General features: G+C 33.0%; 3 protein-coding genes across 4 annotated transcripts; 2 read left to right on the plus strand and 1 right to left on the minus strand.

The window, feature by feature from the left end:
- The first annotated feature begins 414 nt into the window (after positions 1–414).
- LOC112755480 (uncharacterized) lies at positions 415–3046 on the plus strand. Of its 2 annotated transcripts, none has more exons than XM_025803600.3 (2): positions 415–885; positions 1269–3046. In XM_025803600.3, the coding sequence occupies exon 2, from the start codon at positions 1271–1273 to the stop codon at positions 2528–2530; it is 1260 nt and encodes a 419-aa protein (XP_025659385.1). In that variant the 5' UTR covers positions 415–885; positions 1269–1270; the 3' UTR covers positions 2531–3046. The 2 variants fall into 2 exon arrangements, with proteins under 2 accessions (XP_025659385.1, XP_072077506.1); XM_072221405.1 differs by having other exon boundaries at positions 506–885; positions 1113–3046.
- A 2773-nt stretch (positions 3047–5819) lies between these two features.
- LOC112755482 (peroxidase 45) lies at positions 5820–8281 on the plus strand. Its single transcript, XM_025803602.3, has 4 exons — positions 5820–6362; positions 6575–6772; positions 7265–7430; positions 7650–8281. The coding sequence occupies exons 1-4, from the start codon at positions 6162–6164 to the stop codon at positions 8054–8056; spliced, it is 972 nt and encodes a 323-aa protein (XP_025659387.1). The 5' UTR covers positions 5820–6161; the 3' UTR covers positions 8057–8281.
- A 368-nt stretch (positions 8282–8649) lies between these two features.
- LOC112755481 (plasma membrane ATPase 4) lies at positions 8650–17707 on the minus strand. The gene is made up of 15 exons (XM_025803601.3): positions 16949–17707; positions 13185–13304; positions 11987–12985; positions 11788–11910; positions 11606–11710; positions 11373–11517; positions 11112–11276; positions 10800–11038; positions 10677–10709; positions 10513–10594; positions 10222–10382; positions 9858–10031; positions 9429–9611; positions 9150–9331; positions 8650–9062 (listed from the first exon to the last, which is right to left on the minus strand). Exons 1-15 carry the CDS (start codon positions 16994–16996, stop codon positions 8966–8968), a joined length of 2856 nt encoding a protein of 951 aa, XP_025659386.1. The 5' UTR covers positions 16997–17707; the 3' UTR covers positions 8650–8965.
- Positions 17708–18502: the final 795 nt, after the last annotated feature.

Genomic DNA, 18502 nt, shown 5'->3' on the forward strand with positions numbered 1-18502 from the left:
TATAAACGTTAAGGATACAAATAGGACGATTTAAACGTTAGGGACACAAATAGGACTTATCCCAAACATTTGGGACAAAAACGATACTTTACTTTTTAATAAATTTTTTTAAATGGAAAATAAAATAATGTAAAATAATTTTGTTTAAATAAAATAAAACATAGGAGTAATTTATATAATTTTGTTTAAATGGAAAATAAAATAATGTAAAATAAGATAAAAGATTTAATTTAAAAAAAAACATTTACTTTGTCAAATATCATATATGTAGAAAACAAAATAATGCAAGATAAGATAAAAGATTTAAATTTTTTTTAAAAAACATTTGCTTTGTCAAATATCACATATAAATTTAAAATATGAAAGTCAAAGTGATAAACTTATAATTATCTTTGTTTCAATAATAAATAAAATAAGACAAGGCAAAATAAGATAAAAGATTGATGAATAAATTAAAAAATATATATATTTACATTATGAAATCAAATAATCTTACGTAAAAGATAGAAATCAATCAAGTAATAATTACTTGTTTTTCATTTTTAATTTTTTTTGGTTAAAACATAAAAAGTTTTATTTAAGTCGTTGTTCTTCATTGTGCTTCCTTCCATTGCTGCAAATTTCAAAATTTTCTTTCTTTTTATTTTTTATTTTTTAATTTTCTTTTTCGCGCTGGCGTTGCTCAGTTTCGTTCAACTCAGTGATCTTTTTATGATTTGAAGTTCGAAGCTTTCGAATTTCGCTCAAGAATTGGGGTTTCTGATTAGATGCAAGTTGTGTAGTAATGCTCGCGCTTCGTGTTGTTACGATGCAACAGGCATGGTGGTTCGAGCCCCAAGTTTGGTGCTTAGGGTTTTGATTTGCCACGCAATTCGCTGAATTCAGGTTAGTTTCAATGTTTCCGTGCTTTTAGAGTTAGCAAGTTCCGTTTGCAGTTTTGATCTCTAGGGTTTTGGTGTTTGGGAAGTTGAGATTTGGCTTTTGCACTGTTTGCTGTATTGGTTTGTGAATTTTGTGCTATAATGTAACTGTTTTCCAGTTTCAGAATTGCAACTTTCTGGTTTGTTACAGTTATTGGTATGATTTGTGCATCTGGTTGTTGTGATATGCAGAGTATATGGTACTTTGATTTAAGTTAAATGATGTGAGAGAGGGTAGATTTCGGTTTCTTTGGAAACAGAATTAACTGCAATTCAGCTGAAATCGACGTTTCGGGTTGGTTGGTTATTTGCTGATTTTTTGCATGGTGTATGAATCTTTCTGTTCAGAGATGCAACCACAGAAGAGCTCTAGACTCGATTTGGCCGAATTGAAAGCACATATTATAAAGAAGGTTGGAGCTGATAAGTCGAAGTGGTATTTCTATTACTTGAGCAGGTTTTTGAGTCAGAAGCTGGGGAAGAATGAGTTTGACAAGTTGTGCTTTCGGGTACTTGGAAGGGAGAATATTCCATTGCATAATCGTCTTATAAGGTCGATTTTGAGGAATGCTTGCCAAGCAAAATCTCCACCACCAGTACATCCATCCGGTACTCCGAAATCGGTAGCACATGCTACTAACATATCTCCTAGTAGACAAGATGGACATGAACCGAGTGTTACCAACATCCAAAGTCAAAATCAAAATGCACCCATTTGGTCAAATGGGGTTCTGCCAGTCTCCCCGCGCAAAGTTCGGTCCGGAATGCGTGATAGAAAGCTTAAAGATAGACCAAGCCCTCTTGGACCAAATGGGAAAGTTGACTCTGTTGCTCATCAACCCACAGCTACTGAAGACAGTGGTAGTAAGGTTGAAATGGAGAATGGAACACTTAGTCAATGTGATTATCAAAGGCACATACAGCATCTTCAAGCAGTTGCTGAGCTACCTGAGACTGAAATAGGGGACGCTATTCATAGACCTGCTGAAAAATCAAGAATAAATGACAAGGGGCCGACCAAAATATCGTTTGTTGAAGATGGGGAAGAGGTGGAGCAGTTAAACCACCTCAGTTTCTCTAGAGGTTCTCTGACAGCACCGCTTGGGATTCCTTATTGCTCTGCAAGCGTGGGTGGGTCCCGCAAAGCAGTGCCCATTAGTAGCAGTGGTGGTTTTGTTAGTTGTTGTGACAGTGGTAGCTTGCATGATACAGATACCTTGAGACGGCACATGGATGAGATTGCCACGGTTCAAGGTCTTGGTGGTGTTTCTATAGAATGTGCGAACACGTTGAATAACATGGTAGATGTGTACTTGAAACGGTTGATCAGGTCTTGTGTCGATTTAGCTGGAGCTCGTTCTACAAATCAGTCAAGGAAGCCCTCTGTCCCAAAACAGATTCAGGGGAAGGTCATCAACGGCATGTGGCCAAATAATCATTCACATTTGCAGAGCATTGTTGGGCCGGTAGAACCTGAGCCCGAAAACAGACCACCTTGCTCTGTATCTTTGCATGATTTTAACATTGCCATGCAGCTAAATCCACGGCAACTTGGAGAAGATTGGCCTCTGTTGCTAGAGAAAATTTCTATGCAGTCCTTTGAAAGATAACGTGTATTAAAGTTTTTCTTCTAAAGCAAAGGTAGGGTCTGTTCATTAAGGTTCTGTGTGGCCCAGCCAAGTTTGGCGTTCATTGGTGAACTTAGTTTTGCTCTCGTTGCGAGGAGGAGCCGAACCAGATGAGACCCATGATACCATGGGTGACTTCTAGCCCTTCCAGAATCAAATGCTGGTTCTGAGTTCTATTTAAAGGGCTAATATGGATCACAGTTCACAGATTTATTTAACTGCAACCAGGGGTGCTATCAAATCGAGCCCATGATTGGTTGCACTGTTGTATGTTTAGCATTGATGTTGGCTGTATTCGCCATATTTAAAGATCATAAGGTTTTTCTTTCTGCTTTGCAGCCAATGAGAAAGAAAACTCAAGAAGTTTTGCAGGTATACTGTTGTTTTAGCTGGGAACAAGGGACTATGACATGTACAATAGCTGAAGGTTTCTCTTTATGTATTCTTAGAATATGAGGATTGATTGAAATTCAATATCAATAACAACATTAACATCTATTGAAGTTTTCTAGAGTGAGAGAGAGAAAGGGGAAGAGAGGGGGGGGGGGGGGGGTTCTTGATCCGCAGTTTTCTTCTTTTTATACATTGATAGATAACATATGTCTCGGTGAAAATTAGTTTTTGTGACAATAATTGAAGTTCTTATCATATGTTGAAGAGGCTTACATTTTTGACATATATGTTTTTATCAATTTTACCTTTATTTACTTTTCTCTCTGAAAATGAATATTGGATTCTTTTTAATCAGTTGTTTTCTTCTCTTTCTATTTTTGGAAATAGCGGTAGAGTACCCCTAAACTGCATGGAATCTAAATATTCATATTGCAAGTTGGAGGTAGTAAAGTTATTGAGAATAAGGTGACACAGCAAGGTGTTTTTTTTTTTTAATTTGTCTGAGACTCTGAGGGCCTTGCTAAAGAGTAAAGACAATGATTAAAGATATTATAAAAAAAAATTATAACATTTTTATGGACTTAGCCAGAACATTTACATGCTTTAAATGAAGAGTCAAAGTATAAGTATTTGGGTAATATTTTACCAGTTGAATGCGATGTGTTTTTGGATGCAAACGTCCGTCGAGGGCCAAACAACTAGAAACTTACTTTCGCAATCTCGCATTTACCTGAGATATTAAAATTAGATATTCATATATCAATTATCTATTTTAACCTTTGAAATATTGTTTCATATATATATATATATATAACTTTGATTTTGTAAACACTACACGGTGTAATATTCGATATATATAAGAAATTATAATATTTTGTATATTATTTATTTATTTTTTAATTAAAAATTGAAATATTATTTAGATATCTTTATTTTTAAAGTTAAAATGATACTAACGGACTAATCTACCTTTTAGATTTTTTTTTTTTGGTGACTATCTACCTTTTAGATTTAACTTTCTTATATTAATTACATCAAATATGATTTTATTAGTGTACTTATGGATAACACGAGAAAAAAGAATGTTATTATAAGAAATTAAAAAAAAAAATATGTATTTCTCTTAGGTGTGTTAATTACTTTCTTTTATTGAAAAAAAAAATATTAGTAGATATTATTATATGGAAAAGTATATGAAACCAAAAGCTTACCAGCTAAAAATTAAACAAAATCACATTAATTTATATTAATAATTAATTAATTTTAAATTTTTTAAATTCAAAATTTAAAAAATTTAAAATTGATTAGGTAAATCTAATTAAAATCTATAAAAATCTTCCTCTCCTCTTTCACGTTAACCTACCTACCTCTCTCTCTCTCAACCCTCTCCCCCTTGCGTCATGGCTTCCACCGCTGAAGTCGCAAGAGAGTTCCTCAAAATCCACGAAACCTCCTTCTCCCACCCCCCAACACATAAACCGTGGCCGCGGAGAGCCTATCCTATGGATTCAAGGACTTCGTGTTCGCTCCGTACGGATCCTATTGGAAGTTCATGAAGAAGGTGTGCATGTCGGAGCTCCTGGGCGGCAAAATGCTCCACCAGCTCTTCCACGTGAGGCAGCAAGAGAGGAAGAGGTTCCTTAGCGATTTGGCAAAGAAAGGGTTAGCCGGTGAGACCGTGGATATTGGGGCAGAACTCATGATGCTGACCAACAACGTGATATCGATGATGACGATGAGGCAGAAGAGCTGTTCTGAAAGGGGAGGAGAAGCGGAGGCGCTGAGAAAGGTGGGGGAGGACACGGTGGAGCTGAGCGGGAAGTTCAACGTGTCGGATTTCTTGTGGTTCATGAAGGGTGTTGATATTCCTTAGATCTTCTTGATGATGAGTAGAGGGAATGCGCATTTCGTTCTCCTATAGTTTGGTGGATATTTAGGTGTCGTTTTGATGATTAAAGAGACTGTAAACTACACACTTGATCTTAGTTAAAATTGAATAATTACAGAAATATAAAAAAAATATTTATTTAGTATGAAAAAGAATGTGTTGTTATTAATAAATTATATATTTTGCACGTCTTAAATCTTAAGGTATCAGGAGCTCAGAACCAATGTGCACACTACTTAAAATGAAAGGGGTATTTTAGACTTTTGGTGATGATCCAATCAGGAGAAAATAAATTAACAATATAATACAGATGTAAGAATTTTGGTCACAATGCTACATTTTAAGTGGTGGTTGAGGTTTGTGCGTATACAGCTTTTATCACACTTTGTTGCTGCAAATATAACAATAAAAATGAAGCAAAAGAAATGCTAAACACCATACTTCTCTCTGGATCCAATTAACTTTTTTTTTTCCTTTTCTGTTTTTCTTTTTTCCAATTGAACCATTGATCTCGGTCCTATCTCTAAGAATTCGATTTACCCATTACAGAGTCCAAAATGTCTCAAATTGTAGTTGGCATGCAATTACATTAAAGAGAAAATCAGATACTAAATTACTGAGTCATATAAAATATACATTAAAAGGGTAAGAAATAATATATATATATTATATTATAAATTATTAAATAATATGCTTGACTAATTGATAGAGTATTGATGAGTTTAGTTTTATTGTTATCATTTGGAATACTTGATTGAAAATGAAAGATAAAATCGTCAGAAATAAAGAAACAAGTATTGCAAAAGTAATTAATAGGTCGATTAGGAGTTACAAAGACTGAAGTGATATTTGATATTTTGGGTTGTTAATGGCATTGCCTAAAATAATTATGAATTAGTTTATTTTATCTGTAATATTTTTTTATTGATGCTCCATCTTGTTGTGTTGAGTTTTTTGTTTAAAAAAAACGTTTGACTAAACCGTCTAACTATTTTTAATATTATTTTTATACGAGGACTTTTTAGTGGTAGTATCTCCCTTGATGCACTTTGAATAAAGAAGTTGGTTCAGCACTCCTAAGAGCTCCGCTCACACAAATTAATGCAAGCATGAGAGTGCATGCTTTGTCAGACTATTCTCCCAAATGGCCAAAAAGCACTTCTTCTTGGTCTCTAGCTCTTGTTCTGTTTCCGTCACATTGAACAATCTAAGATTCCTCAGAAATTAAAAGGATATATATTTCCATTATTCTTACTTTCATTTCTCCTTTTCCACTATTTAAGGATGCAATAGTCACAAGACCAAAGTTAATATTGTTACACACAACACAAGATGAGTACTCAGATTCTATTTTATCTTGTTCTGCAGCTCTTGGCTAGTAATTGTGATGCTCAACTTCGCCTCGATTATTACCGGAACACATGCCCGGATGTTGAATCCATAGTTCGCACCGCCGTCGAAACAAAACTTCAGCAGACATTTGTTACAGCACCGGGCACACTGAGGTTATTTTTCCACGACTGTTTTGTTCGGGTTAGTACTTAGTACATAGTACATACAGTTATGTGTACTATTTTTCTTTTTGCGACGCAGTTGCTGTTACAATTGTTGTTATTGGATATACACACTTATTTCCAAGGATCTCTCACTTATACCACAGACAGGTGTTAGTTATGGCTATTGAGGCATGCAATGCGGTGGCTATTAAAACATGAAAATACTGAAATTTGTTTGTGTGTGGACAGGGATGTGATGCTTCAGTGATGCTGGCATCAAGAAACAGCAGTGCAGAGAAGGATAACGGTATCAATCTGTCACTGGCTGGTGACGGTTTTGATACTGTCATCAAAGCCAAGGCTGCTGTGGATAGTGTCCCTCGCTGCCAAAATAAGGTTTCTTGTGCTGATATTTTGGCAATGGCTGCTAGGGACGTTGTTGCTTTGGTAAATAATAAACATAAACTTTGCAGACTCATACATCTTTGACTTTCATATCTTTTGGAAGATTATGTATATAATCAACTTGGGTTGGGTTGGTACAGTAGTTAGCTCATCAGTCTGCAGTTCAAGTCCAGTCTTATATATGCAGTAACCTATTGTCCAGCTATAAACCCCTTAAATAAAGTTCGGATCCACAACAAATTAATTTTTGACATGCCAAACTGGAGAATACTGTGAAAATAAAAAAAAAAATTACGGTCTTAATATGTGCACTAAAACTTAAAAAAGGCAGTTATCACTTAGCAACGAAGTATTTTTTTTAAAGAATTATTAATCATTTACTGTTGGAGAGGATATAAACTACGTTAAAATTCTGTTCAATAGTAAATGATAAATAATAGAAGATTTTAAATGCAAAATGAATGTGAAAGGCACTTCTCCATATAATTTAGCTTAATCCAAATCCCAAAATGAGAATTTATTTGGTGTTTTCAGACAGGAGGACCATCTTATGCAGTTGAGTTAGGAAGGTTAGATGGGAGAATCAGTACAAAAGCTAGTGTGAGACACCATCTACCTCATGCTGATTTCACACTAACACAGCTTATTCAGATGTTTGCTTCAAATGGACTCACCCTTAGAGATCTTGTTGCATTATCAGGTATTTCATATTTCATTCATAATGATCAATATACTTTTTGAGGAAAGGTTCAATATTCATAATATAATTTATATTAACTTTCAATAAACATGGTTTATAGCTTATTTGGCAACTATGTTACTGAGAAATATAGAAGCACTGAAAAATACAAAATTTATTTAGAGGTGTGAAAGCATAAAAGAAAAAATATGAACCATTGAAATGTATGATCATTCACAGGAGCACATACTATTGGTTTCTCTCACTGCAACCAATTCTCCAAAAGAATCTACAACTTCAGAACCAAGAACAGAATTGATCCAACATTGAATCCGGAATATGCGAAACAACTCCTGCAACTGTGTCCTAAAAGTGTTGACCCCAGAATTGCCATAGACATGGATCCAACTACACCTAGAACATTTGATAACCAGTACTACAAGAATCTCCAACAAGGAAAAGGGCTTCTTTCTTCTGACCAGACTTTGTTCACTGATAAAAGATCAAGAAAGCTAGTGAACTTGTTCGCCTCGAACGGCACAGAATTCGAACAGGCTTTTGTGGTTGCTATGAGGAAGCTTGGAAGGATAGGGATCAGAGCAGGGAACCAGGGAGAAATCAGGAGAGATTGCACTATGATTAACTAAACAATTCATAATCAACTACTTGTTTCTGTTCTTTGTTATTCTTGCAGACATAGATAATAAGTTTTAAAACATGGAAAAGGATGGAAATAGTTCCTTGCTTATAAAATTGTTAAGATACTTTTACTCATATATAAATTTTTTACTATTGATTAGGAAGGTGTGGCCAAATTTAGGTCTGCAAACACAAAGTCTAATCAGTAGTGAAAATCTATATTTGTTTCACACATGAGGATCCCTTTCTGCAAAAGAACTTCGGTGAAACTTTATTTTTTAAGCATCTTTAAACAGAGTTAAGTGTCACTTTTTTTAATTTCTTAAGTTCAATTTAAACCACTACACATATCATAATTATCAATAGAACTTAGCTATCATGTATCCTGTTACCAATTAAACCATTTTTTATTTTAAAAATTTACAAAAAGTTAAGTCCCACTAATCTTTTCACATGTCTCTAGTTTTAAACTAGCTAAACTACCAACATATGGGTTTTTCTTATTATCTCTATATACCAACCACATGCTGCTTACATTATTGAACATTGACAGAACTTACAAGATTAGCGTTGAGGAATGTGAAGAGAACCAAATTCAATATTAGAAAAACCATATAACCACTGAGAATTATATTGGGCTATTAAAATGTGATCTTAACAACACTAATATCATCCCAAAAGAAAAAGGATGTTATTTGGTTGCAAAAGAGAACAGTACCTCTCTCATCCTAGCATAATTTGAGAAAAATGGAGTAACCATTCACATTTTCACAACACTGTTAACATTTCTTTTTTGGATAACCTAAAGACATGATTGAGATTTAGGCCTTTTGAGTCTTTCTTCCTCATTATATCTGCTTATGATCTCAGAAAACCACCAAACAGTTTCCACTGAAGCTTGTTACCTCTTCTGTTCTTTAAACTGTGTAGTGCTGCTGAATAGTATCAATGTCGAGTCCCTTGAGCTTCACCACAGATTCGACATGTCCCTTGAGAGTATGAAGCTCCCTAAGCCTATACAACACATTGAGATTGGAAGTTGTTTAAAGAACTTGATATAAACACTGTCTTGAAGTCATATAAGTTAACAAAATGGCCTACCTCGCAACCTCGGCACGTCTCTTTGCTTGCTCCGCAATCTCAGAAAGCTCCCTGTAGCTGTTTTTGTCATTGAAGAGGTTAGAGGTTTCAGGAGGCTGAAGACCATGGAGTGTTCTCTGTGCTGCAGCCCACTGTGCTTCCCTCTCTTCTTTTCCATAGTCTTTCTTGGTAGTGAAGGCAGTCTGTAATGAGAGCATGAGAAAAAGCATTTTGTGAATCTTGATCCCTCTTGATTACATCAAAAATGCTGTAAGAACAATGAATCATATAAGAACATACCTTGTTCTCCAAAAGATTGTCCCATGCCTTTCCACTCAGAATATAGCGGATCGCGAATTTGAGCAAATCAAGAGGAATGTATGTCACTAAACTGTAGATCCAAATTACACCAGCCCAACCCCATCCCATTCCCTTGATTCTTGCAAAGCCCCAGTTAGCATATACTGCTATGAAAGTTGCTACCTGTCAATTACAGAGAGAAATTCAAGACTAGTTGATAGAACAGCTCCTAAGGTAGTGTTTTGTTCTTGTTCAAGAATAAAAAGGATGGAAACAATGAGATAATAGATATGCATCTCTTTTGTTCTAATGATGAAACATACTCCTTAATTAGCATTTCAGACTTGAGATATACAGTTTTTGGGTGCTATAATAATTGTGAAAACAAAATTTCATATGCTGAAGGAGGAATAAGAGGTTCAAGCTTACCAGCTGAGCAATCAAGAAGGCACCTAGTAGGAGAAGACCGGGTCTTTCGACATACGACCAGCTGCGAGACCTAGTGACGAAAATTAGAGCCTGACTTATGATACTGACTTGTAGATACAGAGCTGCCATCATCTCATCAGGGTTATTTCTAATGTGCCTCACACCAAACTTGTTCTGCAACAATGTAAGTCATCTTCATCAGGTTTGATGATTTCATTACTTCATAATAGTGATAAGAAAAAACAACTAAACAATACATACAAAAAAGATAAAGATCTTCTAATGCGAAAAAATTGGTAAAGTGAGAAAGTGAAAGTTTAATCCACTATCTTGATTTAGCAGTGATTAGACATAAATTATTTACCGGGAAGAAGTTGGTATCTTTCATGGCCCAGAAAAATACTACTGTCATCAGTGCCATGTAACTGCCTAACACAACGCCGGTAGCAAATATCTCCCTCAGTTTCCAGCTGTCAGGCATCGGCGATGGCTTCACTCGATCCTTGGATATTGTCATAATGGTGCCTAATTGTATGAGAATGAGGAATATAGTGTTAGCACTTCAGCCAAATCAATAATTTTATTTGTATTTTATCTGTGACAAGGAGAAGAAACCAAGATAAATAACATGAATATGAAGCAGATATTATCTTACCATCATTTAGTATAGCAATAATCAAAACCATGAAGGGTGCAAAATCAAACTTCCAGATCAATGCAATGAACATGAAACCAAACTGCACAATAAAAGAATATACAAATAAATCACATGTGAAAAAGCTTAGCTTTCTTTAGTTTCAAACTATTTTCTTCACTTACCACAATACGAATAGTAATTGACACAGCATAGATCTGCTCACCAATCCAAAACAACTTGATATCAGGTAACTAGAAACATTAAAATGAACTCAAACAATAAGTTAGGTAATGAAAGAAACTAACAGTATAGTTCTTCATCCTCTGAAAAATAGCCCTGCTAGTGAGCACAGCACTGATAATGACACTCAAACCAGGCTCAGTGAGGACAATATCAGAGGCACTTCTTGCAGCATCTGTAGCATCAGCAACAGCAATTCCAATATCGGCTTTCTTCAAGGCAGGGGCATCGTTTACACCATCGCCCGTCATTCCACATATATGCTTCCTCTCTTGCAGCCTCTTAACAATTTCATACTTGTGTTCTACCATGTGATACAAAGAATAAAATAAGCAATTGAAATTTTGAAAGGTAATCACACTGCATGAAAAATCTACCAGGAAACACTCCGGCGAATCCATCAGCCTTCTCAATTAACTCATCAACTGGAAGAGCTGAAATAGAAGCATCCTTGTCTTGGCCAAGCAATGCAGATGATGGATACATGTTTGTTCCCATTCCGAGCCTACGACCAGTTTCCTTGCCGATGGCGAGCTGATCCCCTGAAGATTGAGGCACACAAAACATTTCAAAGCTATAGACTTGAAGTCATGGTAACACTATTATGAGTTACAAAAAATGTCTGATGTTAGCCTTACCAGTAATCATCTTAACATTTACACCGAGGTTAAGTGCTCTTCTAATGGTTTCTGCACTGTCATGCCTGGGAGGATCAAAGAGTGGTAGCAGACCAACAAATTGCCATGGTCCACCTGGACTATCTTTTGATTTCTCAGGTACTTCCTGTTACAAAGATCATACCAGCACAAATAAAAGATTAGTATCAGTATAGAAGCATTCAAGAGTAGACATTGGTATCAGCTTTGTGTACCTGTCTTGCAACACCTAAAGACCGAAGTCCACGCTCCGCGAACTTATCAATCACTGCATGAACCTTCTTCCTGACATCCTCTTTGCAGTTGCAAAGGGTTATGATCTAAATAAAGAGGGAAAAAAAGGCCTTTGTCAACCTTATAACCATCACAAGAAGGTGGCAATGAAACAAGTTTTTACCTGCTCTGGAGCCCCTTTGCTGGCACGGTGCCAATTTCCATCAGAATCAATGTAAGTTAGAGCAGTTCTCTTGTCTACAGGATTGAATGGAAGAAAATGGACCTCCCTGATTCCGGCTCGAGCCTGGTCAGTGAAAACATTAAAATTTTTATCTGTATCCTTCTTCTTGTCCTAAAGAGAGTGGTTTTGGTATATTTACCTCCTTTGGATCAGCAAGCATGCCAACAATTGCAGCATCTATAGCATCCTGATTTTCGGTCCTAGAGGCCCTTGCAGCAAGAAGGATAACATACTCCTTCTCAACACCCTTAGCAAAGACCTCAATCAAGTTTCTATCAACACTGAGCTTATTCAATGTCAAGGTTCCAGTTTTGTCACTGCAGAGGACATCCATCCCAGCCATTTCCTCAATAGCTGTCATACGTTTCGTGATTGCGCCCTGCTGAGACAGCCTGTGAGAGCCAATAGCCATAGTGACTGACAAAACAGTTGGCATGGCAATCGGAATTCCTCCAATCAAGAGGACTAACAGATTGTCAATTCCATCTCTGTACCTTCGGTGCTGTATGGGGTACATGACTATGAGCTCAATGAGAATTCCAACAGCAATTGAGCAAATGCAGAAGTTACCAATTGCTGTAAGCACTTTCTGGAAGTGTCCAACTTGGTTAGTGCTGTCCACCAAGTGAGCCGCTTTACCGAAGAAGGTGTGCACACCCGTGGCAATCACAACTGCTTCTATCTCACCCTTCTTCACTGTTGATCCAGAAAATACTTCATCTGTGGGGTTCTTGGTCACCGGAAGAGATTCTCCTGTTAAAGCAGACTGATCCACACTTAGAGGATCTCCCTCCAGAAGACGAGCATCGGCCGGAATGATATCTCCTAATTTAATGCTGATTATGTCTCCTGGTACTAAAATTGCAGCATCTTGTTCACTCCAGTGCCCATCTCTTAGTACCTTGGTTTTAGGAGCTAAACCAGCCATGAGAGCAGCAGCAGCATTTCCAGCATTGTTTTCTTCAATGAAACTGATTGTGGAGTTGATCACCAAAAGAGCAATGATTCCCACAAAGTCTTGCCAATCAGGGGGCCTTCCTCCACCATTTGCCAAAGCAATTGCCATTATTGCAGCAGCTTCCATCACCCATGACAAGGGGTTCCACATAAACCCCAAGAACTTCAAAAACTTGCTCTCCTGTAATCATAAATCAAATCACTTACATCAATTTTATGTATCCCTCAGCTCGACAGACTAAGGATTAATCAGTGGATCTAAGGATCTCAACTCGACATTTGCTTAAGCAGACGAATCGACTAATTCAAGTTGGTTATCTAACTAGTCTATAAAACTCTGAGAAACTGCAAGAACAATAGTATGTTAGAAGAAAACATACTTTTTTCTCTTCCAATTTGTTTGGGCCAAAGACTTGAAGGCGGTTGGCACCTTCGTCTGAGGTTAAACCTGCTCTTGAACATTTCAGCTGCTCAAACACTTCCTCAATTGGAATTCGTTCCTGTGGGGGACAACATTCAATTCAACCTTGTTATTCTTTCAAATCTAACAAAATAAATAAATAAGAAACGCAAAATGGTGCTAAGTACTAACAAGGTTTGCCAGTATCCGCAACAAAAGATTAGGAGAATGGACGATCACTTAATCACTTTTGTCATTTTGGTTCATATACTAACATGCAATGAACTACAAAAGTTTGTAACCGCCACTATCCAATCGCCACAAAAACTAGTTATTATGTAAAATGTAACGGTATGTTTTGTATATATTTTCATTTTATGTTTTAATTTAATAAGTTTAATAAAAGAATGTTATAAATCCTTAGTTAAAAGAATTTATTTTATCATTCTAATAAATTGAATATATAAACAATTTTAATAGCTTACTATTTAATTTACATTTATTTATTAATTTAAATACCTTTAACAAATATTCTTAATAAGATTTCTTTAGTTTTAGTATATTAGTTTCGAGAAATAATATTTACATTATTTTTTGTTTACACATATTTAAAGAATTATTTAAAAATTAATATAACCTTAATTTATATGGCTCATTAAAATTATAATCAAATACTCAATCAAACTCTTAAAGAGAATAGTATTTATCACTCAAGTCAAACATGAGAAACAGTAAAATACTAAAATTCTTACATCCTTGACCTTGTGGGAAGTGAATTTCATATTCCTAGAAGGAATCTTGACCTTTATTTTCAATTCTTAAAAATAAATATATTTATCTATCCAATAATTAAAATTAGGTAAAAACTCTAGTGAAGTCGACTTCACGTGAAGTTAATACCTAAAAGTTGTTAGATAAAAATTTAGTCAAATCAGTTAAATCATTTAACAGCTCTCAAGTATCAACTTCACGTGAAGTCGACTGCATCTGAGTTTCCCCTTTAAAATTATCTAAATAGAGAAATGAAAAAGGTTAAACTAATATTATAGATATAATTTTTGTAAATATTACTATTAGAAACAAATATGAAAAGATAATATAACTAGAAATAAAATAATAATATATAATTGAAAGGAACAGGCATGAAAATGATAGAGGCTAAAGTATTTATTAGAGAGAGATGGAAAAAGGCAGAAAAAATGGCGCGTGAATACCGAAATAGAGAAGCGTGCCGTACGCTCTGCCCTCAATTTTATTTGTAGTTACCCTCATCTCAACTTGCGCATTTTTCGGAATCTAAAGTCTAACTTAACCCAACAAAAAAGCTCCATACAACATACATTATCACAAATAATTGTGTCATCATATCTTTTACTTTTCTTTAATGGAAATACTTGTCTTCTCATCATGTGGAATTTAAAACTTTACTATTATCTTGTATTATTAAATTTGCAATATGTTATAGTAAAAAAAAAACATAACTCATAATATTGAGGGTATATTATATTATAAATAACTCCAATACTGGTCTCTAAATCTTGACTAATCTAAAAATTTAGTTTTAAATATTATTATTGAAAATGATACCACCTTTATGCTAAACCTCGTCGCTATCAAATGCATATAATTAATTTCAGGGTAGATTCACTTATGCAGTTATGCTATTAATTTCTTTGTACGTTACACACTTATATTTTAAAAATTTATGCATATTTATAAGAAAAATACTATCCGTCATTAAAATTTATTATTTTTTATTATTAATTATCGATTTAATTTTTTAATTTAATTTTTTTAGTCTAGTAATTCAACAATATACTTTATCTCATATTCTTAAACGTTAATAATTAATTAATGATCAAAATTAATAAATTCTGATAATTTTCTAATATTCTTCTATTTATAATTGTTAAAATTAATATACATAAATTTATAAATAAAATCAGAAAAATCTCCTCTTCTTTTTTCTGCTGTTATAGGACAAAAATAATAGTGATGTCTATATATTTTATAATAATTTAATAATTTTAATATTTGGCTAGCAGTTAAAAATTACGAAAATATTTAATAATAAAAAAATTAATCAAAAATAATTAGAATTTATTTTATTTTATATTTATTAATTAATGTTAAATAAAATAAATTTTAATTTTTTTGTCTTTTTAATATTACGGTAAAAATTTCATGTCATCTGTAAAATAGAACGTTTTTCCATCATTTACTTTTTTAAATCTATTATTTGATGTCCAACATAAAAGATGTGTTTATATGTTTATATAATAAAGAATTTTGTTAACAAGTGTATTAAAGTTATTAACTAAAACTATTTATCTTAAAAATTATTTTAGATTTTACATAATTTTCATATACTAAATTCTTTATAATTTAATTCTTTTAATTTTTTAATACAATTTTTTCCATATTTAATATCTAGTCTTTTTAAATAATAATTAGTTAAATCCTATACCAAATGGTGAATTATATTGTATATTTTAAGAAATAGTATTTATATTATTCTTTTATATATGATATTTTACTATAATTTTATAAATTACTTTTAATATTACAAAAAAAAAATACAATAAAAAGCATAAAAAAAAATGAAGTTAACGTAGAAATACAAATAAAAGTATAAAACTAATAAAGAAGATGATGGAGGATGCAAGTGGACCAGCCAGAATGAAAAGAGTTCAGTACTTCTCACTCCACACACTTTCTTCTTAAACACTCATTTGTTTCATGCTTTTAACAAAGCAGAATCAAAATAATTAATTAATAAAAAAAAAAGCATCAATAGTTGTAGCTTATAAATATTTTATTTGATAACTGTCCAGAATATCGATATAAAGTTATAAACAAAAAGTAAAAGCCAATAGAAATATTCAGTTAATCAATTTTATCTACCTAAACATCTAATAGTATATTAAAAAAAAAAAAACTCTTCCATCTTATTATTAATAGAGTTTCATTTTGATGCACGATCAAAATAAAATATTTTACATAGTCGTATAATTTATGTCATTAATATGAAGAATAATTATTTTGTATGGCATAATTGGATGCGTAAAATTACAGTACCTCAAAATTAAATTCTTATTACTATAATAATTAATTGTATAAAACTATTTATACAACTAATCAAAATTGAAGTAATAAAATACCAAAAGTACCCCCCAAAAATAACCTAAAGTCTTTAAAGTAACGAAACAACGTCTAGAATCCCAGGACACAGTTTCAGTTTTATTCAAGCCAAAAGTTTAGGAAGGAAAAAAAAAATCACAAATCTCTCTTAAAATTCAAACTTATTATTAGAAATTTAATATGTACATATATATAGAGAGAAAAAAATATGACAATAATAAAAATAAATACAAATTTTAATCAGTAGAAGTTGAAGCTTTCAATCCCACTGATCCAGTTTTCCATTTGTATGGTCATATTAAGCAAAGGCAAACAAGAAAAAAATAATAATGCAAATTTAAACTTAGCATAAATGGCATGGAAAATCTGTTTCTCGATCTTATTTCCTTTAATTTTGCAAAGTAGATATAGAAAAAATTTAATTGTCTAATTTTACCAAATCATTATAATTGACGAAACCAAAACAAAGAAAAATTGAGCAAGCTGATAAGCTCTTAAATTTTCCAAAAGAATAATGAAAGTGAGAAACAGAATGATGAAAAATGAAGATGAAGAAGAAGAAGATTGAAAGTGAAAGAAGTGGGTGATGGAAGATGTTATTACCAGATCAACTTGCTCGTTCTTTATCTCTTCGAGGCTGATGCCACCCATGTTTAATTCGTAACAAAGAGTAGTAGTTAGCTTCAACACTAACACTAGCAATGACAAAATAGATATATATGAATTGAATTATTATTATTATTATTTTTATTATTATGATGAAGATGTGGGAGAGATTTGTGTGAAGGAAAGAGACGCTTAAATAGAGGCGAGTGAATGCTTGTGAGTCATTGCATTAGAGCAAAAGTCCAAACCAAAATAAATGCTATTTCTTTTCTTTTCTTTTCTTTTCTTTGCTTATTAGTAATAATGTGCTTACAATGGATCGGCACTAGTCACATCAGGAAATGGATTCTCTCCGGTAAAAAAAATATTTGAAAAAATAAAGTGTGATCTCTTACCATTAATTCTATAAATATGACTAAAATTAAATAAGAAAAAAAAAATAATAAAGAGTTAGATTCAATACTTGACAGCATCCAGATTTTTTTTCACCGGAGAGAATCTACTCCCGTCACATCCTACCCATATTAGACCATATATAACATATAACATAAATTCAATGCATTTTTACACAACTCAAATTGAAAGACAAAAAGGAAAAAAAAAAAAGTAAAAGGAAATGAGGATTAGGCTTTGGGTTTGGTTTTAGGTTTAGGATGAGGGAGTGTTTAATGTTTTGTTTGTTTGATGTGTGATGTGAAGTGAATCTAAGTGCCCCCCTCTTCACCTTTGAATAAATTATGATTTGGAGGATGGCATGTATATATATGAGTGTATTATATTATTTATAATATATATGTGGCTATTCAAGGGACTAAAAGCTTTGTTATGTTACCTTACAATGATAAAAAGGATGGTGGCTCAACCTGGGTGGCTCTGGTTTGTGGGTGGTGGGTTCCACTCACCAACACTTTTGTATTCAATGCATTATTAATTTATTATTGTGTAGATTTTGTTTGGGGAAAAAAAGACTAATTAATTAATATTTTTCAAACCTGGAAAATTTCTTAAATTGTGTAGATACTAGATAAGTCAAATAAAACATATAGAAAATAATAACCACTATGCTGAAAATTTTTAATGAAAAATAAAATGTTAAAATCACCAATGCATTTAACAAATTAAGAATATTAGAAATTTTACCATTAAATATTTAATAATAATTATTAGTGGCATTATATGATACATATATATAGAGAGAGCAAAACCATTTTTTCTACAAATAATTTAATGTGGATATTATGTTGGCAAATTTTTATATTGTATGTATATGGCAATTAGAATTCAAGTTTGGTCTAATAGTATTTATCATTATTAGGCACAATATATATAATTTAATATTTATTACCTAAATTATTATATAAACCTTCTATAAATATAAGAAGTCTCTCATTAAATTAGTCATTATGTATTTAATTTATATAATATTTATATGTATTAATTAATGTATTATATCAAAGATACAACCAAATTAAATTTGTAGATATTTTTTGCGACGAATTTGACTACTTTGTCTAAACATATTAGAAAAAAAAAATTTACAGCAAAGCTAAT

This window comes from Arachis hypogaea, chromosome 16, assembly GCF_003086295.3.
Source record: "Arachis hypogaea cultivar Tifrunner chromosome 16, arahy.Tifrunner.gnm2.J5K5, whole genome shotgun sequence".
Taxonomy (NCBI): domain Eukaryota; kingdom Viridiplantae; phylum Streptophyta; class Magnoliopsida; order Fabales; family Fabaceae; genus Arachis; species Arachis hypogaea.

Coding starts and splice junctions, on each gene's coding strand:
- LOC112755480 (XM_072221405.1), top strand. CDS start 1,244: ATGGTGTATGAATCTTTCTGTTCAGAGATGCAACCACAGAAGAGCTCT.
- LOC112755482 (XM_025803602.3), top strand. CDS start 6,162: ATGAGTACTCAGATTCTATTTTATCTTGTTCTGCAGCTCTTGGCTAGT. Junction 6,363..6,574: donor TCCACGACTGTTTTGTTCGG/GTTAGTACTTAG, acceptor GTGTGTGGACAG/GGATGTGATGCTTCAGTGAT. Junction 6,773..7,264: donor CTAGGGACGTTGTTGCTTTG/GTAAATAATAAA, acceptor TGGTGTTTTCAG/ACAGGAGGACCATCTTATGC.
- LOC112755481 (XM_025803601.3), bottom strand. CDS start 16,996: ATGGGTGGCATCAGCCTCGAAGAGATAAAGAACGAGCAAGTTGATCTG. Junction 13,305..16,948: donor AGAACGAGCAAGTTGATCTG/GTAATAACATCT, acceptor TGTCCCCCACAG/GAACGAATTCCAATTGAGGA. Junction 10,032..10,221: donor AAGATACCAACTTCTTCCCG/GTAAATAATTTA, acceptor ACATTGTTGCAG/AACAAGTTTGGTGTGAGGCA.